General features: G+C 47.2%; 1 protein-coding gene across 1 annotated transcript in view; it reads left to right on the top strand.

The window, feature by feature from the left end:
- Nucleotides 1-346: 346 nt before the first annotated feature.
- The window catches only part of RIPOR1 (RHO family interacting cell polarization regulator 1), a 73,986-nt gene continuing 52,102 nt past the window's right edge, over nucleotides 347-22,230 (top strand). Inside the window, exon 1 of the mRNA XM_060254435.1 lies at nucleotides 347-398. Within this exon, the coding sequence (XP_060110418.1) occupies nucleotides 380-398 (19 nt within the window). The 5' untranslated portion in view covers nucleotides 347-379. The remainder of the gene's footprint in view (nucleotides 399-22,230) is intronic.

Raw genomic sequence — 22,230 nt, 5'->3', positions numbered from 1 at the left:
AACCACTGCTCAGCAGTTCATTTTCTGAATTGCATGTTCTGGGGCTCAAGCTACAGATCTCAAGAAGAGAAAGCAGCTCAAAAGAGTTTCTTGTAGCCCCTTGGACAGACTTTGTCTCCCCCTCCCCTCCCCACACGCTTCTTTCCAAGGCAGGGCTTCCTCCTCTTCCTCCTTGTGCCTGTGTGGCTTTGACTCACTCTGAAAACAGCAGGAACTGTGTGGTGATGTCAGGCTTCAGGCAGGGAAGAGTGGGAGGAGACACGGCGCTCTGCTTGGCTGGCTTGAAACTCTCCCTGTACTAGGGCTGAAAGGTGCAGCGGCCAACCGGCATTCCAGACTTGCGCTTCAGACCAGGGGATGCTCTGAGCTCAGCTTCAGGATGAAAAGGAAACGCAAAGGTAAAGCTGGTTCCTGGGAACTTCTCTTCTGCCAGTGTTAACAGGGGCTCTGAGAATGTAGGGGCCAGAGTTTTTTGACCCTGTAGACCTGATTGGCTTTGTTTTCACCCTGTCCTGAAATCAGGGGAGGGGGACAATGGATACAGAGCAGTCTTTCTGCTCATGAGAGCCAGTGTGGTGTAGTGGTTAGACTGTTGGACTAGAATGGAGATGCCCAGGTTTTCAGATCCTCGCTTTGCCATGTGAATTTGCCACTCGCACATTGTCTGCCTAACCTACCTTACAGGGTCGTGAGGATGAAGAGGGGAATAGTTTAAAATACTTTGGGTCACCATTGCGGAGAAAGGCAGCATATAAATTTAATTTAAAAAAAAAAGAACCTGAAGCATGGAGAGGTAATACTGCACCCTTGTAAGGTGATTGTAAGAATTGCTAAGATCCTGTACATAAAAAGGTTTTGAGCATTCTGATTTCTGAAGTGCTCTCAGAATGCCAGGAATTGTAATTTGGGAGGCAAATGAGCTTTTCGTGGTGTTCGGCACGAGAGTAAGGAACTCACACGGTGAGAGAAGGGTTTCTCGTATGTGTCCTAAGCTGCTTATATCACAGTGGCTAGTTAGTTTTGAAGACACTAAGAGAGGTTCAAGTTAGGGTCTTGGAGGGGTTCTAGGCAATGTTCCCTCTAAGCTGCAGAGTCTTGTGAGCAAAAATTCTACTTTGTGAGCTACTGGCATTAAAGTTGTGAGCTACTGACATTGAAATTGTGAGCTCCTGCATAAATTAGTGTGCTCTGGGGTCATCCTTCCTGAGCTAAGACAAAAATGTGTGAGCTGGAGGCTAAAAATATGTGAGCTTGCTCACACTAACTCAGCTTAGAGAGAACACTGATTCCATGCAGTCCTTGTTCATTCATTTGTCCCTCTGGATTTGAGCGCATGGTGAGAGGTTTTTAACTGCGCTAAAAAGTTGTGCCTTCTTATGAACTGCTCTTCTTCTGCCCTGGCACTTCCTAAGGAACTAATTGACAGTTGCAAAGCATTACAGACGTTGGCTGTGTTATAATCATTTGTCTTGACCTTGCTCTTCTGTGCTTTTTATGTGGTTGTTTACAATAATGCCCGTGTCTCTCTTGCCATTCCTTCTCTATTTTTGTATGATTTTATTAGATTCATTTAAAAAAGACAACACAAGGCTGTGTTGCAAAAACTGCTGCAGAGAATGAGAACTCTCCTGTGCATTGGAATGCCTCTGATGACCACTCCTGTGCCATTGTCTTCCCTCCCATCCCATTTCTTGCCCTGTGTCCTTGTGCAGCATCTAGTTAAGCTGCTTTTAAAGTATCGTGGGGGTGCCGGTGAGACTCGTCGGGCCCCATTCCTGTTGCTGTCAAGAGCTGGGCGGGACAGTTGGGTGTTTTGCTGGCGGTGTTTGCAACTAGGCACGTGGTAGGCAGGAGGTGTGACTGTCCAGAGATATGCTAACTGGGGAGGATGCAGGGAAGTGCAATGACAATAGACTAAATGGGAGTCTGCAGTTTCACGCAAATAAGATTCTCACTGGGTTGTCTCAGTGGCTGCTGCATGTTAACGGAGGCAAGGCAATAGAGCTGATCAGGATGCCAGTGAGGCTAAGCCTGTTGCCTTGTTCTCATGTTACAGGGAATGCACGTACATCCTGCATTTATATTTTTAAGAGAGAACCAATCCACATTCACTGTACCAGGGACCAGTACCTGGATAAACTCAGGGTTTCTGTTGATCACTGGGCTATGCATGCGGTGAGCATACAATGAGAATTACTCAGTGCACATCTTAAGAGGAATGTTTGCAGATTGTGCATATGTTTACTGTAACTTGTGCAACGTAAATCCTGAGTTTATCTGCCTTGTCTATTGAATAGTAGGTGCAGCTGCATAACTATCCTCAGATTAGGAGAGCGGGCAGCCAGCCAGCCACCCACCAGGGGCTTTGCCACACCCCCAGCAGCTCTCATTAACCCCTGGAGAAGTCCACGCCACCCTTCTTAGGTGACTTTGGGTGGGAGGTGGCTTGTTGGCCTTTTGACTTGCAGTGGGGGGGCTGGCCCAGGAAAGCAAGGCCTGCTTGGGCTGGCTGGATCTCTAGCCAGCCCAAGCAGGCCTCGCTCACCCAGGGCCCTCTTTTCTTGCACCGGGTTGCTTTTGGCTGGGGGAGGGGCAGCATATGCTAATGAGTTATGCTATTGAGCTCTGCTACTTTTTTTTTACAAAACGACCCCTGTATATGTGCATTCATTGTAACATGTGAACAGGGCTACAGGCAACAGGTTTAGCCTCACTGGCATTCTATTAAGCTGTATTGCCTTCCCTTGTTACTATGCAGCAGCCACTGTTTGCAACAAATGGTGTCTGGCTTATGACCAGTAGGATTTTTAAAAAATCATTAGCTGTCTTCAAGGATGTGAGTTCTATACAAGCATAGACACTGATGTTAATGTAGAAAATTCTGCTGTGAATTTCAGCTCATCATTTGTGCCGGTATTACAGAAACCAAGCTTCTAGTCCTTAAGAAATCTGAGCAGTAATTCCTGGCTGCATTACATATACTGGGGAAAGGGAAGGGGGAACCAGTATCCTTGACTCTCCCGATCACTGCAAAACAAACTGTGAAGTTGGAGAATAACTTTAGATGAGGTTCTAGTAGCAAGTCTACAGAAACCCATTTGAGTGGCATTACTTAGTAGTTGGAGGCATGTGATCAGCTTTGTGACTGTAAGGGATTGCACATACTTCTGCAGCTCTAAACCCTGTTGGAACCTGTGTGTTTCCAAGAGTGTTGAAGTGTTGGTTTCTGTGTTACCAAAATGGGAGAGCTGTCTTCTGCCCTCTTTCACTTCTCCATCCCAAGAGCAATGTCTCCTGGTCTTCATTTTAAGAAATCTCCAAATTGTAGACATTGGGATTTTCCAAAATGACCTAAATTAAGGAGGTAAAGCACACAGCTATATGGATTAATTTATATTTTATATCTTGCTCTAAACATTTTCCAAAGCATGGGAAAACAGCATAGAGTTTTCCTGTGTACTCCTGGATTGGAACATAGAATCATAGAATCACAGAGTTGAAAGGGGCCAAACAGGCCATTTAGTCCAACCCCCTGCTCAGTGCAGATCAGCCTAGAGCAGGGGTGGCCAAACTGCGGCTCAAGAGCCACATGTGGCTTTTTCACCCATATTGTGTGGCTCTTGAAGCTCCCATCACCCTGTTGGCTGGCTTGGAGAAGGCACATGTCTCTTTAAATCACTTCGCCAAGCCAAGCCAGCTGGCAGCTTGGACAATGCATTTAAAGTTATAGTTGCTTTCTTTCCACCTCTCCATTCCCTCTCTGTTTGCCTTCCTTCCTTCCTTCCTTCCTTCCTTCCTTCCTTGTGGCTCTCGAACATCTGATGTTCCTGTCTTGTGGCTCTTGAACATCTGATACTTATTTTATGCAGCTCTTATGTTAAGCAAGTTTGGCCACCCCTAGCCTGGAGCAAAGTTGGGCAAACTTGCTTAACCTAAAGGCCACATAGAATAAACATCAGATGTTTGAGAGCCACAAGAAAGGGAGGGAGGGAGGGAGGTGGAAAGAAAGTTAATAGATGGGGGAGAGGAGAAGTGGAAAGAAAGCAACTTTAAATGTAAATGCATTCTCCAAACTGACTGATGAGGTGTTGAGGGCTTTTGAGAGCCACAGAATATATGTGAAAGAGCCACAGTTTGGCCACACCTGGCCTAGAGCATCCCTGACAAGTATTTGTCCAGCTGCTGCTTAAAGACTGGCAGTGAGAGGGAATTCACTACCTCCCTCCGTAGCTAATTCCACTGTTGAACAACTCTGTAAAAAAGTTTTTCCTAATATCTAGCCGATACCTTCCTGCCCATTCTTGCAAGTCCTATTCCTCTGCTGCCAACAGGAACATGTGTTTTCCCATCGTGGCCCAGCTGTTAATAATCTGTATGCAAGTAACAGTGAAGCAAATCAACATGTTAATTTTTTAACAATTGAAATCAACAGCAGAAGAGAGAATATTTAAGAATATGTATGTAGGCTAGATAGAGTGTGAGCTTTGTTAATGTTTGAACAATAACATCTTTGGCAGTCTCAGTGGATGCTTTAAACAAAATTTACACCCCTCTCTGATGCATCTTTTTCTCGCTCCTTCTCCCCTCCCTCCCCCACTTTTTGAAATACCGCAAATAAAAGCCTTGTGAAGAGTTCTGAGGAACTTGGAAGCACATTTTCATATTTTTGTCATCTTTTGGCTGAATGTAATAAAAAGTTATTACACTATTCTTGTGCATTCAGGTTTCTTCTGTGGACCAACGTAGCTGCTGACGATGTTTGTTTCTTGTGAGAAGTACTGCATTGTCTAGCAGGGGCAATGCAAGAGAATGCCTACAGTGATCTGTGCATGCAGGGGTGGCGCTAGGGTTTTTGCTGCTTCAGGCTGCTGCTCCAACTGCCCCCCCATGGGGAGGTCTTTAAAAGGGGGGGTGTTGCAGCATGGTCTCTTTCCTCCTTCAGGGAAGGAGGGGGTGTGGGGTCTTGTAGGGGAGGCAGCCCATGAGCGAGGCTGAGCCACCTCTTTTCTCCGCCTGAGTCTCGAGTGGGGGAAAGAGGTGGCGCAGGCCAGCTAGCGTGTAGGTAAGGGGTGCCCAGCGGTGCCCCTTAGGCCATGCAGCGCCCTAGGCAGCCGCCACATGACCTACTCCCACTTGTCAGCCCTGTGTGCATGTCTCATCCAGCTGCAAATTTCTGGGGTGCGTTTTTGTTTTGGGGTTTTTTTTGCTTCAGATCTGTATATGCAAATCTGATTGCGTAAAGTTTTATTGAACTGGGCTACATCGCTCACGTTTCTAGAAATCACTGGATTCAGATTGTCTTTGTGCAGAGTTCTGCTCTTTTTTTTTTTTTGTACGTTGGTTTGTTTAGGAGCCTACCTGTATCCCTTTTTAGTTTGTTTACCTGCCACCTGCTGTTCTCAAATAGCACCATCTCTCGCCCTCCTTCTGCCAGATGTTTATGCTGAACTTTAATGTGCATCTGCCTCCAGCGGTCTCTTTGTACCTTTCTCGGTTTGGCTTACTGCCTGCTTTTGGTGGTGAGGAGGGCTCCAGCAGGGTCAACAAAACCAGCAAGGTGGGAAAGTTGCCTTTTGCTCTCTAGTAGTCTCTCGCCTGCCTCCTGGGTGCTCTTCCTAGCATGCTTTTCTCTCTGCACTGCTCTCTGCCTGGTTTTGAAGTCGATCACTTTAAAGTTTCCTCCCACGGTTTTTCCATTTTAAATTGCTACTTACTGATAATGAGAGCCCAGAAATAAACACAGGCGGATGCGAGCGCATCTGGGCAGGCCTTGGCAGGGACTCACGCAAAGGCCAGCTGGCTTTCCTGCAGGGGCACCTCGTGCTGCCTCCCAGCCCCGCCTGGAAGAAAGCCCGGCCAGCTTCCCTGCTGCAGAATTGTGGGTTTGTTCCTTGCCAGTCACCACATGTGCGAAATTCTTTGCAAAAGTGGAGACGACAAGGCCCCAGCTCCCCATGTTGGCTGTATTATAGAGGTAAGGGAAAGCGGTTGCACACAGCAGTTGAACGCAGTTAATGTTTAGGTTTCTCCTGCTGCTAGGGTGGCTTCTGGGAACCCTGCATTAATGCCTGCATCTCAACAATCTGGGTAAAACTAGCTGATTGCCTTTCTGGAAGTGAGGAAGAGAACAGCAAACTGGGGAGGGCGGGAACAAAGTTAAAGTCCAGTGGCATTTTTAAGACCAACAGAGTTTTAATCAAGGTCGTATGAGCTTTTGTGTGCACACACGCTTCCTCAGATATGGTGCAATGGAAGAAAATCGTTCAAATTTATAGACAAAGGCTGAACAGCAGTTCCAGCTGGCTTTGTGTCAGGGGTGTGTGTCCTAATATGCAAATGAATTCCTGCTAGGCTTTTTCTACAAAAAGCCCTGTGACATCAGGGGGTGTTGCCTAATATGCACACGAGTTTCTACTAAAAAAGCCCTGATGATGATAATATCTTAAGATATATGGAGATGAAAAAGGAATAACAAGTTAAGTTTGTAGGGTCAACAGTTGTAGGGTTTAATTAATGGGGAACAAAAGTGAAGCAATAAACATGTCAAAATAGAAGATAAATGTGTAAGAGAATTGTTTCTGATTGTGGGAAGTTAACTGAGACTCTGTTGCGATGCCCCGTTCATCTCCTCTTAAGCATAAAGATAACAAACAGCATTTGTGCAGTGTTAAATAGGGAAATATATTTCATTTTTCATTGCATTACATTACAGTCGCTATTCATTGTTCAGAATTCTATACCAATATATTGTTTTTAAGAGGTGTTACGTCAGAAAAATACATTCCTGTGTATTGTTTTGCTTCAGGCCAACATGGCTACCCACTCGGCTCTAGGAAGGGAAGGAATGGGTTGTAGGGCGCTGTCAATTTGCAGCTACCTTATAGTGTTCCCATAGTGTTTTCAAAGCATAAGAACATAAGAGTAGCCATGTTGCATCAGGCCAATGGCCCATCCAGTCCAACACTCTGTGTCACGCAGTAGCCAGAAAAACCAGGTGCCATTAGGAGGTCCATCAGTGGGGCCAGGACACTAGAAGCCCTCCCACTGTGGCCCCCCTCAAGCACCAAGAATACAGAGTATCACTGCTCCAGACAGAGAGCTTTAACAATACACTGTGGCTAATAGCCACTGATGGACCTCTGCTCCGTATAACAAAGCAATAGACAAGTGCACCTTTAAGACCAACTAAGTTTTAAAACTTAGTTAGTCTTAAAGGTGCACTTGTCTGCTGCTTTGTTCTATTGCTTCAGACCAACACGGCTGCCTATTGGGATCTCTCTGCTCCATATGTTTATCCAATCCCCTCTTGAAGCTGTCTATACATGGAAGAGATGAATGGAGGTGGTTTGTCATTGTCTGCTTCTGCATAGCGACTCTGGACTTACTTGGTGGTCTCCCATCCGAGTACAAACCGGGGCTGATCCTGCTTATAGCTTCTGAATCTGATGAGATCATGCCAGCCTGGCCCATCCAGGTTGGAGCAGGTGGGGTTACAGCAACTCAGAGATATTTCTTACCCCAAAAGCTCAAGGTGCAGTAATTCTCCACATGGTAAATTGCCAAGCACCTGTCCAGGTGTGCTTTCGACTGTGGCTGCAGTTACATGTTGTTGGGTATTGCGCTACCATAATGCTATAGTCACCACGCACAACTGGCTTGTCTTGTAGTCACAGTATAATCCAGTTGCTAATAACATAGTGTGATGATAGCAGGTTATCCAACAAAGTATGGCTGCAGTATGTGTTGGCATTACTGAAAGAACAAATAGCAGAGTCCTTAACTTGCTGTTATAACCCAGGGTTTGTTCACAGGACACCTACTGTGGTGTTGCTGCTTGTTAAAGAAATGTTTTTGATTGTATTGGGTGGCCTTTTGCATCCTGTGGCTCATGGTTGTTTTGTAAGTATGTATTCTTGTTAGGGCATGTGGCTGATAGAATTCTGAAAAGTTTTCTTGCTTTATTTACCAGCTGGTAAAGTTAAGTAGAGGAAGCATATCATGATGCTTACAGTGGAATAAAGAAGCGACTTAGATGTTAACCCCAGCTCGGTGTAGTTTGCAGTTCCGTGCAATTATGGCTCAGGTGCGATATTTAGTGTTCAGATAATCAGAGCTCCTAATTTCGTTAAAGTTACTCTAGTCCAGGGGTGTTGAACTCATTTGTTATGAAGGCTGGATCTGACTTAAATGAGACCTTGTTGGGCCAGGCCGCATGTGTACCTATTTAAGATTAGGTTGCAGCGATATAAACTTTTTTAAGGACACAGACAAACATGACTAAAGATCTTTTAAAAAAAAAACTTAAAACAAAACATGCTTTAAAAAACATTAGTGCTTGTTGGTCTGAAAGGTGCTTTCTTTGTATTTCTCCCATGGGATCCAGGGAACTGGGCAAAGGAAGCTCTGGCTCTTTCCCTCCCTCCCCAGGGGACCAAGAGGGGAAGGAGCCTCAGCCAATTGAAGGAAGAGAGACTTGGCTCAGTAGCATGTTTGACACCCCTGTTCTAGTCCTTATGGTTACAAAACTAATAGTTTGAAAAGTGTGTGGGCAGTGTCTGTGAATTTCAGGGACCTGGATGGTGGGTAGAAATGGCCATAGATTGACAGCTGCTGCGTAGGATGTCTAGTGAAGAAGCTTGCAAAGTATAAACAAGAATAATAGGATTTACAATTTAGAGATGTTCTGTTTGTGCTTGAAGGAACTGGCAGTTTGTGGACGCTGCCCTAAGATCATATGACTTTAGTTTGTTCTGGAACAAGTTTTAGAGACTGCTATGCAAAAAAGTTTTTGTTGCCATTTAATATTAAAGTTGATTTAAGCCATTCCTTATTCTATTAGTCTCTCTGTGGACCCAGAAATATATTATGTGAATGTTTTGATATAGTACAGATGGTGACATGGTGTGATGGCTGTGGGTGTGAGCAGGACTTTTTGGGTAGAAAAAGCCCAGCAGGAACTCATTTGAATATTAGGCCACACACCCTGACACCAAGCCAGCCAGACCTGCATTCCTGTGCCTTCCTACTCAAAAAAAGCCCTGGGTGTGAGCTATGAGCCAGTAAGTCCCCAGTTTTAAACCTCACCTTAGCTGTGAACTCCCTAAAGGCTCCTTAACAACCATTTGTCTTGCACCCTATCTGAGGATCACATTGCCAGGCCCATTTTACAGACTTCTTGTGAGGAAGACTGAGCTGTTGGCTGCATTCAGACATAACAAACCATACTGGCTTCTCATGATGAGAATAAACCTTGAAGTTCCTTGGAATCACACATTCCCCCTTCTCTTCATGCAGGACTTGGGAACAGAAGACTTCCTGCTTCACAACAAACCACAGCCTGTTGTCGCAACCCAAATTGCAAACTGTGGTTTGTTTTCTACAAACCAGGATTCCAAAACTGCTTTCCAAGAACGGAGGGATACTTGCAAGCCTGAAAGCTTCCAAAGCTTGTTCTTGAAACATCAGACCTTGCTTGAATTCAGTGGAGGATTTCTCCAGTTAGAAGGGGATGGGATTTCTACAGATCCCCCCTCCTGCTGTGGGTTTCCAGTTCCCACTTCATGCTGTTCCTGCAGGTTCCACACTAACCAAGAGCAAAATTTGGGGGGCCTTTAGAACAGCAGTGAAGGGGGAAGCGCCCCTTGTGTGTCCATAGAAACCTTCTCTTGGATCTAAGCCTATTGTTCCCCATTGTGTCTGAAAGCAGCCAGTGTTTGTCAAAATGTATTTATTTCTGCCTTGTGGAGCTCACTATGTTCCCCAGTGAATTCCCAGAAGGTCTCCTATCCAGGCACTACCCGGACTCTGACCAAAGGCTTACCCTTTGTTGAGGTAATTGTGTCATGTGTCCTCCACCCATGTTCTTAGGATCCTCCATGATGCTCATGGGACATTCTAAAGCAGGGGTGTCAAACATGCAGCCCAGGGGTCAAATCAGGCCCCCAGAGGGCTTCTATCAGGCCTCCAAGCAACTGGCTCTTGTCTGCTTCCTTCTACCTCTCTCTTGCTTCCTTCTGCATCTCAGCTTGCTTTACAAGGCTTACTCAATCACACAGGAGCTACAGAGCAAAACCTCATTTTTTTCTCTCCATTGGTTGAGTCTCCTCCCCCTCCTGGTCCCCTGGGGAGGGAGGGAAAGAGCCAGAACTTCCTTAGCCCAGTTCCCTGGATCCCATGGGAGAAATACAAAGAAATCACCTTTAAGAGCAACAAGTGCTAATATTTTAAGCATGTTTTATTTTAAGGGGTTTTTTAGTTATGTTTGTCTGTGTCCTTAAAAAAGTTTATATCTCTGCTACCTAATCTTAAATAGGTACACACATGGCCCGGCCCGACAAGGTCTCATTTATGTCAGATCCATCCCTCATAAGAAATGAATTCGACACCGCTGTGTTACGAAATGTAAGGAGAGGGAATGACATTAGCACATCTTTATCTTGCTTCTCCTCCACATTTCTGAGGGTGCAGTATGTGATTTGTTCCTTCCACATTTTATCCTCTCAACAATCTGGAGACATTGTCTCCAGATTTTTGATGCAATAGTTCAAAGAGGTGTCAGTTATCAGAGACTGTTAAATAAACAAAACAAGAGTGCTAATCTTTTAAGCAAAGTACTTTAAGCTGAGAGAGAGTGAGTGGATCAAGGTCACCCAGCAAGCTTCCTATGGCAGAGGGAGGAGTTGAACAGGGACCCTTCCAGGTCCTAGTGTGCCTCATGATCACAGGGCTTTTTTGTAGCAGGAACTCCTTTGCATATTAGGCCACACACCCCTGATGTAGCCAATCCTCCTGGAGCTTACAGTAGGCTCTATACTAAGACCCCCTGTAAGCTCCAGGAAGATTGGCTACATCAGGGGTGTGTGGCCTAATATGCAAAGGAGTTCCTGCTACAAAAAAGGCCCTGATGAACTATAATGGCCAGAGAAGTGGGAGAGATGGATAACTTTGGTAGGTACCTTTTTTGCTCCCCGTTCTACAGCTGTTTCTAACAAAAGTCATATGGGCAGCATCCTCCAACTTGGGGGATGTTGGGTGAGCCAGCAGTGCATTTTGTCTGTACCAGCGACACCAAGTATCTTATGGTCTTTTATGTCTTGCTTCTGCCATCAGTGGTTTTACAGATGGGCATGGTAGCAAACAGAGAGCGACTTGCTGATGGTGGGGGTACCATTTGATGAACTTGTGGCTGAGGTCAGCGGTCTCTGAATTGAACACTCTGGGTCACCATATAGAAATAGAGGCTGGAAATCCCCAGTGCCTGGGGAGCAGCCAACAAAGTAGCTGGAAGAAGGTGGCGCGATTTTTGCACGGCGTGGCAGGAAGAGCCTTTCCCAGGCGACTTCAGAGCACACCCTTCTCAAAGACGCTGGAAGCAAACAGCAACCACTTCCTCCAATTGTTGCCGCTTTTCCTTTCTGGGTTGTCCCTTTGCATGTGTGCCTGTTTGACCTGTAAAGTGCTTGTCAAGGATATCTTTGAAACGGAGGCTTTCTGTTCTTTGTAAAAACCACTCTTCTTCCTCTTACTAAATGAAGAATTGCCAACTCAGCCTATTTCATTGCTTTTTGTAAAATAATCAGTGATGTCCTCATTCAAGTCCAGGGTGATATCATATCAAAGAAGCCAGGCTTTTCTTTTTTGAGGGGAGGGGTTGTATTTTGTATGTGTGTGTGTCTGTCTGCACCTGGAAGTCATGGTGATCACTGTTGACTGACCCCTACTAGGGGCTTGGAGGATATTCAGAGAGGTAGCTGAATAAAGCCTGCCCCTGCCTCCGGGCTCTGATATTCCAAGGAGGTCTCCCATCCAAGTACTTGCCAGAGTCGACCTTGCTTAGTTTCTGAGATCCAGGTCAAGGCAAGCCACGCTTTTCTTGTTGGGAATAAATCGTGGCAGTGAAGCATGTATCTCACTCAACCACCCTTCTCCCAAAATTGGATGTTATTTTGCTTCAAACTGGAGAGCCAGTTTGGTGTAGTGGTTAAGTGTGCGGACTCTTATCTGGGAGAACCAGGTTTGATTCCCCACTCCTCCACTTGCACCTGCTGGCATGGCCTTGGGTCAGCCATAGCTCTGGCAGAGGTTGTCCTTGAAAGGGCAGCTGCTGTGAGAGCCCTCTCCAGCCCCACCCACCTCACAGGGTGTCTGTTGTGGGGGAGGAAGATAAAGGAGATTGTGAGCCGCTCTGAGACTCTTCGGAGTGGAGGGCGGGATATAAATCCAATATCTTCTTCTTCTTCTTCTTCTTCTTCTTCTTCTTCTTCTTCTTCTTCTTCTTCTTCTTCTTCTTCTTCTTCTTCTTCTTCTTCTTCTTCTTCTTCTTCTTCTTCTTCTTCTTCTTCTTCTTCTTCTTCTTCTTCTTCTTCTTCTTCTCTCCCCTATAGAGGAGAGTGCCACAGCAGGCATAGATATCCAGTGGCCTTGGAGAAATCTCTGGTAGCGTGTGATAGGCGGTAGATTCCGCTGGGCAAATCCTGTCCGGCTCTTAGTATAATTGGAGCATGTGGGCAGGCAGGGAAAGACCAATACAAACTAGAGTTAATGAGGGGAACAGAGAATCTTTCCTCCAGGCTTTGTGGTAACTGCCTCCTGTTGCTTGAATGCGTTGCTGTGGCATCTCTAAGAATTAGTGGTTACTGAACCCTGCATATTCCTAGAGGAGCATATTCTTAGCGGCTCGTTGCCATGACAGCCAGCCTCAATATGTGGCTCTTGACTGGCTGTGAGGTAGCCAGAGTTCCCAGAATTTAAATCTGAGCCATTTCCAGGAGCCAAACAGCATGTGATATTCCATTATTTCGATGCCTGATGGATTCTTTGGACTCTAAAAATCTGCCATGAGGGGTACATGAGGATTAGAACTATGATTCTGGGGGAGAGGGCTTTTAACACCCTTTCCATTTAATTTCAGTTAAAACAAATGGCGATCCAAGCTAGCTGGTCCAAGCTATGACTGGGGAGATAACTGTTCAGCTCCTGTCTCCCTCCCCTACAGACACAGGTGAACCATTTTTGATCTGGGAAACATGATGGAGTTAGCTGTGTACATCTGCAGTAGAAGACCAAGATTTGAGTTGAGTAGCACCTTAAAGACCCATGAGATTTCCTAGGTATAAACTTTCAAGATTCATCATAGGAAGGAGAGTTAACCACCTGTTACCTAGCATTATGGATTCTAAAATGTTTGTTTGCCCCCCCCCCCTCACCTCATTACCCTCATAGGAGGTGCTGCGGCTCTGTGGTAAAGCACCTGTTTGGCACACAGAAAGGTCCCAGGTTCAATCCCGGGCGTCTCCTGTTAATCAAGTAGCAGGTGACATGACAGATCTCTTTCTGGGATCTTGGAGAGATGCTACTCATCTTGAGTACACAGTACTGACCTGATGGCCCAATAGTCTGTTATATATAAGGCAGCTTCATATGTTCATGGTGGCTGCTTCTTACATTCTAGGAATTCCTGGCAGAGAACTGCTGAATAGGATAGTTTGGCTGAGGAATATAAGTTTAAACAGGATTAATCACAGTCCCTTTCCACACTGCTCTTGTTCTGTGAGGGGGCAGGGTTTCTAACTCAATGTTCAGTGCTTTTAAGAAAAACACAGATCTCCAGATTCCTTTGGGGGACTTTGGATGTTTTAAAGTGGTGCAAGCTGGGTTCAGGTAGCCGGCTCAAGGTTTCATCCTTCCGAGGTCAGTAAAATGAGTACCCAGCTTGGGTCCAATCTGCTTTTTGTGTGTGACTTTGCCAGCCCTTTCTCCCCCAAAGCATTCATTTTTAAGGCCTCCTGTTTCTGCCTCTTGCAGCCCATTGAAGTTGTGGTACATTTTCTCAACTCCGTCTCTCCAGACACTGGCTGCTGCCTTCTCCATTTGCTTGTATGTTCACAGCCCCCCAAGAGGCTTCTAAGGGAAGTCCAGGGTGTGGGTGGGTGAAGGCATGCTTTGGGGCTTTCAGGCCAGTTTCTCATGGATTTGCTTAGGCTATGTTGTCATAGAAAGCTTGACTCACCAAAAACAGAAAATCCTGGGTGGCAGACTTGAATTACATCAAGATTTTTGACTCATCTCTTGATTTATCATCAAAAACTAACAAAAACTCCTCAATACTTTGGGAGCTACAGGACTATTCTAGAGTTTGGAGAATGGGCAGGTTGTTTTTGGAATGGGGCTTGATGCTTTTTGGGAGCCTTTTGGGATCTCTCCTGTTCTTGCTCTAACTTGGGCTTGACTGTCGCATGCACACAGCTTTAATGAGAAGGTACAGTCTTGTGGAATGGACTGTACCATTTCAGAGTATTGGTTTTGGAGGGGGGGTCACAAACATATTGAGAGAGCGATAACCTCTCTCTGATTTGTTAGACTTTTCCTTTTACTTCCAGGAACTTAATTTGCAAACAGCCGATACCTCTGCATATAATATGTATTATCTGTTTGCTGTGTTTATCATCTTGCTCTCACTTCACTGTTTTCTACTTACGTAATAATCATTTCCAGCATTGTTTAAGATTTCTGTAATCCTCATTCTTTTGCATTGCTTGTTAGGTGTCTCATCTGACTGATTGCCTTACATGTGTAATCTGCGATGAGTGTCACCGAGGAAGGCAGACTATAAATAATGCATATAAACAAAGAGAGCAGCCTTGCTACTCCAGTTTATTTGCATGGGTAGAAGTCTCCAATGCCTCAGCATTGGTAGCTCCATTTTCTAGAACTGCCCCCTTTCTTTAGACAAAAAGCAATGGGGAGAGGGGATGTGATATCTGCTTGTCCCTGCATGCCTGTCTCTATCTCTTCTCGTTCCGTAGGGCTGCCCTTTTTCTGCCTTGCCAAAGAGTTTTTACAGGCAAGCTAAGTATCAATGAATAAACATATTTTGCTGGTTTGTCTGCATTTATGATGAGTGAGGCTTGTTTGTTCCACCTTTCCAGTTTTGTTTGCACCTCCAAGGGACAGTTTTGTGTTGTGCTTTAATTGTGTTGTGCTTTAATTGTGCTTTAATAGGCTAGCGCTGACTTAATTAAAATGCTTTATAATAATAATAATAAAATTTTATTTATACCCCACCCTCCCCACCGGGGCAGGCTCAGGGCGGCTTACAGGGTGTGGCAAAAGCCATGTTGAACAATAAAACAATTATACATTTCTATACCATTTAAAATTTACCATTAAGTTTTACATAATATAAAAAGTCTAAAATCAATCTAAAATAATCTCACATTATTGCTATATCAGTTATATTGATGTTAGTGATGGCATGGTGTTTATTTCAGGTTCCATCTTGGAAGGCTAGCCGGAAGAGGGCGGTTTTGCACGCCCTACGGAATTGGCTAATGTCCCGTAGGGCCCACACCTCTTCCGGCAGCTGGTTCCACCATTGGGGTGCTTTTATTAGAGAAGGCCTGTTCTCTAGTTATTTTTTAGTTTGGCCTCCTTTGGCCCAGGTACTTCCAGAAGGTTTTGTGAGCTGGATCGCAGTGCTCTCTGGGGAACATATGGAGAGAGGCGGTCCCTAAGGTAAACAGGTCCTCGGCCATATAGGGCTTTAAAGGTAATAACCAGCACCTTGTAACGAACTCGGTAAACAACTGGCAGCCAATGCAGCTCCCACAGCCCAGCCCGCACATGTTCCCACTGAGGTAGGCCCAATAGCAGTCTGGCTGCTGCATTCTGCACTAGCTGCAGTTTCCGGGTTCGGCACAGGGGCAGCCCCATGTAGAGGGCATTACAGTAATCTAGCCTTGAGGTGACCGTTGCATGGATCACTGTTGCCAGGTCATTGCGCTCCAGGAAGGGAGCCAACTGCCTCACCCGCCTAAGGTGGAAAAAGGCGGATTTGGCAGTGGCTGCTATCTGGGCCTCCATTGTCAAGGAAGACTCCAGTAGCACTCCCAAGCTTCTGACCCTGCGCACTGGTATCAGTGATGCACCGTCAAAAGCTGGAAGGGAGATCCCTCCCTCCGTACCACCGCGCCCTAGACAAAGGACCTCTGTCTTCGCTGGGTTCAGTTTCAGCCCACTCGACCTGATCCAATCTGCCACGGCTTGCAGCGCCCGGTCCAGATTTATAGGAACATCGGCACCCCGGCCGTCCATCAATAGATAGAGCTGGATGTCATCCGCGTACTGGTGACAACCCAGCCCATATCTCGGGGCAATCTGGGCAAGGGGGCGCATGTAGATGTTAAATAACATCGGGGAGACAACTGCTCCCTGAGGCACCCCACAATTAAGTAGGTGCCTCTGGGACAGCTCCCCCTCAATTGCCACCCTTTGTCCCCGACCCTCCAGGAAAGAGGAAAGCCATTGCAAGGCTAGCCCCTGAATCCCTGCGTCGGCGAGGCAGCGGGCCAGCAGCCGGTGGTCGACCATATCGAACATGACCGAAAGGTCTAACAATAGCAATACTGCCACACCGCCTTGGTCCAGGTGTCGCCGGAGATCATCCATGAGGGCGACCAGAACCGTCTCTGTCCCATGGCCCGGGCGGAAGCCGGACTGGAATGGATCCAAAGTGGAAGCGTCATCCAGGAAGCTCTGTAACTGCAACGCCACAGCCCTTTCTATAACCTTGCCCAAAAAGGGCAAGTTTGAGACTGGCCGGTAATGAGCCGATTCGGCCAGGTCTGATGTAGCTTTTTTCAGGAGGGGGCGGACCACTGCCTCTTTCAGATGGGTTGGAAAAGAACCCTCCGAAAGAGATCTATTTATGATGTCCCGTATAGGACATCTCAGCTCCTCCTGGCAAGCTTTAATTAGCCAGGAGGCGCACGGGTCCAGATCGCAAGTTGTTGGGCATGCAGTAGAGAGGATCCTGTCAACCTCCTCTAGGTCTAGCAGGTCGAAACGGTCCAGGATCAAACCAGAAGACAGGCACGGAGCCTCAAGTTCACATACTGTATCTAATATGGCGGGGCAGTCACGGCGGAGCGACTGGACTTTGTCTGCAAAGAACTTCGCGAATGCCTCACAGCCTATTTCTAATTCCTTAACATTTGGTTTGCCTTGTGGCAATATAGTAAGGTTCCGAATTATCTTAAATAATTGTGCCGGGCGCGAATTTGCAGACGCAATCTTAGCCACAAAGTATGTTTTCTTTGTGGCTTTGATTGCCATCTCATAGGACCTCATAAACTCTCTATAAGATGCTCTAGCCGCTTCATCATGCATACACCGCCATTGCCTCTCTAGCCGTCTGAGGCCTTGTTTCAGCTGGCGTAGTTCCGGGGTATACCACGGCGCCAGCCTAGTCCGGGGTCGCAGAGGGCGTTGGGGTGCAATCTCGTCAATGGCTCTGGAAAGCCGGCTATGCCAGGTCTCAACCAGGTCATTGAGGGAATCGCCAGAGGGCCAGGGATCCCGCAGAGCCATTTGGAACCGTTCCGGGTCCATCTGGCTTCACGGGCGAGCCATAATGCGCTCGTCGCCTTGACAGGTTTGGCGTGGAGCGTCCACACGAGCCCTAAGGGCGAGGTGGTCTGACCATGGCACCGCTTTTGCGATTATATTGTCCACCATGACCCCGGCCGCAAAGATCAGGTCTAACGTGTGCCCGGCCTGATGCGTGGGAGATGTAACAAATTGAGAGAGCCCTAGCGTCGCCATGGATGACACTAGGTCCGTCGCCGAACTGGAGGCCGGGTCATCCGCATGGACGTTGAAGTCACCCAGGATCACCAGCCTTGGGTGCTCCAACGCCCAGCCTGCCACAGCCTCGAGCAGGGACGGTAAGGTGCCGGCTGGTGCGCTAGGTGAACGGTACACCAGCCAGATCGCCAACCCCCCTCCAACTTCCCATGCCAGACCGGCACATTCAATACTTTCGATCTTTGGGGCCGGAAGCGCCTTAAAGGAGTAAGCCTCTCGTATGAACAATGCCACTCCTCCCCCCCGCCCGCTAGTCCGCGATTGGTGAAAGACTGAGTAACCCGGGGGAGCTGTTTTTGAGAGGGCCACCGTATCTCCCTCTCGGACCCAGGTCTCAGTCACGCAAGCCAGGTCCACGTCCTGCTCGAGTAGAAACTCTCGGAGGACAGAGGTCTTATTGTTGATGGACCTGGCATTGCATAACACCAATGACGGAGGCAGGTCATCCAAACTGGCCCCACTACCTGTCACCGTCAGGATGGGACACAGACAGGAAGGTGGTCGAGCACTTTAAGAACTGATTGCAAGATGAATTGAGTGACGGGAAGGGGATTGTCTGCATCAAAGTCCAGCTAGTGCAAATCCCAATGTTTTTTTTCTTCTCTCATTTAACTTCATCTCAAACAGATGGGGAAACTGGTATGGTTTCAGAAGCACCCTGAATGGGGAGGTATCAGTACAGTTCCAAAACAGCAGGTTTTCGAACTCTGGTCTCCCAGATCCTATTCCAGCACTAAGCCCAGTGTTGCAGTGGCTAGGGAACAAGGAGCCCTTGCTAACAAATGGTTTCTAGATTACATTTAATAAAAGGGGAAAGCTTATGCACAATTGCATTCTTGGCTTCATGGAATTTTCAGCACTATTTAACCGAAGCTAAATAATAATTGACCAGCCGGTGGACAATATTTGACTTGTAATTCCCTGGCATTCCTCCTGTTTTCATCCTGTGAGACGGGAAGCCTCATACCTCTGTAAGTATTATGTCTAACAATACCTGTGTTCAGGTGGACAGTAGCCACGTTGGTCTGAAACAGCAGAACAAAGTTCGAGTCAGTGGCACCTTTAAGACCAACAAAGTTTTATTCAAGGGATAATCTTTCATGTTGATTTCAAAACACCTTACAGTTGGCTGAAAATGCTCATTTGTGAAAAATAGGAAGGGGACTCATAAAGGTGTGTCTTTATCCATCCTTCGTCCACTCCCTTGCAGTGTCTTTCAAACACAAAGAGGGGAATCTAATGAAACGGCCTGAAGTAACAGCACCATTCCTCCCTAATGTCCTTTTCCAGTGAGTTGGGAGCTGGCTCACCTGTCATAGCCTGCCAGCAGCACCTCCTGGACTCCCCGCCTCCACTGTTAGCAGTACCAGTTGCTGATTATCTTTGAAATGCTAGGAATGTGAGAGTGGAGCCCTGCCCCACAGGGAAAGGGAAACGCTTGCCTTACAGTGTATCCCTTCTGGATGCTGTGTAGTTTCGAAGCTCCGAAGACCTGGGTGGAGTTGTCGTATCCTCCAAGTGTGTCCCCTTGGTGAGTGTTTCCCGTCTCGTCCATTTTAAGCTGCTGGGTCTTGTGGCCCCAAGGATTTTGCTGATATTCTGCATGGGGCACTACATTTTCTGGATTGGGATTGGCCTAGTTCTTGCAAGGAATCTTGTGTTTATGTTTGTCTGCAAAGGCGGTGAATGAGACAACTGTTTTTGGTCTCCGTATCTGCTTTACCCTTGGCAGTGGTATCTTGGCACTCATCCTGGCCGGGTGAGTGTGGCATCATTGTCCCTGACTGGGACCAGCCAGCTGAATCGTGTTGACTTGGCAGAGGAGCGATCCGCCTTCTCACCCTCTCTTGCCATCTGTAAATACCCGCTGAGGTCATTGGGTGGAGGCAGCAGGGCACGGCTCCTTCGGCGATCCAATCCGATTAAAGAGCCCCAACAGAGGGCCATCTGCAGGGGCCCTGCTGGGATTATGGCTCCTTCATAATGAGTTTAATTGGACACCGTTTCCCTAGAAACAGGACCTGAACCAATCTTGAAGTCGTACTGTAGTCACAGGGCTGGCTTCTGAAATGCATGTTGTTTTGGTTTTCTGTTGTGGTGGACTGTGAGGCAACCTCAGTCCTAGGTCCCATGACGCGGTCCTGAGGAGACACTGTTCTGAAGTGGTTGCAGCTTCAGATCCACTGAGGGGTTGTTCAACATTGCTGCCTAGATCTTCTGCCAAGCAATGCTGCAGTTCCTGTTGGCTGGCACTGATAATTGTCTAACTTAGGTTGACCATTGTTCATATCTGTGTGGCTTTGAGCATACTCAAGAGGAGTTCAGGCCTCCATTTTTGTTTTCTCCTCCACTGGGCTGCAACATGTGAGCTGGAGGACAGTACTATTGACGGTGGGTATAACCAGCCTCAGCAAACATCTGCCATTTGTGTTCTGGAGTCCTTTTTCCCTTCTTGTGAGGGAAATGGTGCTCAACATGGCAAAAACAGAACACACGATGAGGGAAAGGAGTTGCAGCCTAGGATTGACATGGGGTAGTACATAAACATCTGGTTTCTTGAAATGAAACTTAAGTCCTCAGGGCCAGAAGAATTGCATCCAAGAGTACTAATTATGTCCATTGTGGACATAATTTCTGAGCCTCTGTCCATTATTTTTGAGAATTCTTGGGAAACAGGTAAGGTGCCTGAAGACTGGAGGCAGGCAAACGTTGTCCCCATCTTCAAGAAGGGGGAAAAGGAGGCTCTGGGTAAGCTTGATGTCTATACCTGGGCATGGAGCAGGGGTAACTGTGTGTGTGTGTGCATGGGGGGGAAGGTATTTGTGAGTTTCCTGCATTGTGCAGGGGGTTGGACTAGGTGGCCTAGATTACAGGGGTCCCCAACCCCCACGCCGCGAACCAGTACCGGTCCATGGCCTGTTAGCAACCAGGCTACACAGGAGGTGAGTGGCGGGCTGGGGCTTGCACAGCAGTGCTCCTGCCGGCCTCAATGTCCCCCGATGACATCCTGGCCCTCTGGCTCCATCTCCCAGCATGCGCCGCAGGTCGGCACAGGGTGGCGTCATGGGTGGGCTGAGGCTTGTAGCACCCCTGCAAGTCTCCCAGCAGTGCTCCTGCTGGCCACGGTGCCCCCCCCCATGACATCCTGGCCCTCTGGCTCCATTTTCCAGCGTGTACTGCAGGTCACCGCAGGGTAGTGGTGCCAGTGGGCTGGGGCTTATAGTGCCCCTATGACTCTCCTTCCCGGCAGCGCTCCTGCTGGCCAAGAAGCCCCCCCGATGACATCTTGGCATGCTGGTTCAGCTCTGGAGAGGGCTCATGCAGCAGCTGTTTACTGTGAGAAAGTGGCCCCAGGTTGCTCTGTTCAGCTCTAGCCAGTAGTAATGAAGACAATCACAACCTTCTGCACCACCAGCAGCCAAGTCTGAGCCCTTGGCTTGGATCTGGGTGCTGCTAGCAAGGAAGGAGATGCTAGATGAGCCTACACCCTTTGTTGTTTGTATGGGACCACTTAACCACCCAGTTTGCTTCTGCTTGCAGCAGTAGATAAAAGTGGGTCAGGCTATACCCATCCAGATAAAATTTCCTCAGTAGTCTTAACAATAATGAGTCTTGCACTTTCTGAATAGAGACTGCCTTTTCCCTTCACTGTATGTGAGCTAGGTCTATCATTAGGGCAGCATTCCCTAATCTAGTTGCAGGGAAACAAGCTCAGGGCTCCCACTGATTCTGCATTATGGTGAGTTGTATAATTATTCCATTATTTATTACATGGTAATCATAGAAATAAAGTGCGCAGTTGTATCATCCCAAAACCATCCCCCCTGCCTCGGTCCGTGGAAAAATTGTATTCCACGAAACCGGTCCCTGGTGCCAAAAAGGCTGGAGACCAATGGCCTAGAACAGGGGTAGGGAACGTTGGCTCTCTAGATGTTTTTTGCCTTTAACTCCCATCAGCCCCAGCCATTGGCCATGCTGGCTGGGGCTGATGGGAGTTGTAAGCAAAAAACATCTGGAGAGCCAACGTTCCCTACCCCTGGCCTAGAAGGCTCCTTCCAATTCCATGATTCTACTCTGCTCTTTCTCTTTTTTGGATGGCATACTTGGGGGGGATCTCCTCTTCCATTGCAGTGAGCACAGTAATATGATGATCTTTGTTTGACTTTGCTTGTCTATACTCTGTTGCATAGCATCATACTGGCATGCCTCTTCCATCCTGGCAAATGGGTGAGATTAGCAAATTCCCATTCCTGCCCATTCTCTGTGGTGACTCTCACCTTCCCGAGAAGGCCAGCAGGGACCTTTCTTGTTTGCTTGTTCTACTCTGCAGAATTCCATGTACGCTGATGGTGTGACATAAATTAGTACTAAATAAAAAGGCATCAGATAGAGAGATAGATGTATAGATGAGAGCTGCCAGTGTTAGATCATTCAGCAAAACATTTGGGAGGGCATTCTTATAATAGAATCAGACTTGCATTAGGATGGAAGAAGATGATGATGATACTGGATTTCTATCCCGCCCTCCACTCCAAATTTCAGAGTCTCAGAGTGGCTCACAATCTCTCTTATCTTCCTCCCCCACAA

This window comes from Heteronotia binoei, chromosome 14 (assembly GCF_032191835.1).
Source record: "Heteronotia binoei isolate CCM8104 ecotype False Entrance Well chromosome 14, APGP_CSIRO_Hbin_v1, whole genome shotgun sequence".
Classification (NCBI taxonomy): domain Eukaryota; kingdom Metazoa; phylum Chordata; class Lepidosauria; order Squamata; family Gekkonidae; genus Heteronotia; species Heteronotia binoei.
The sequence above is the reverse complement of the archived record's forward strand: the minus strand, read 5'-3'. Positions and strand labels throughout refer to the sequence as shown.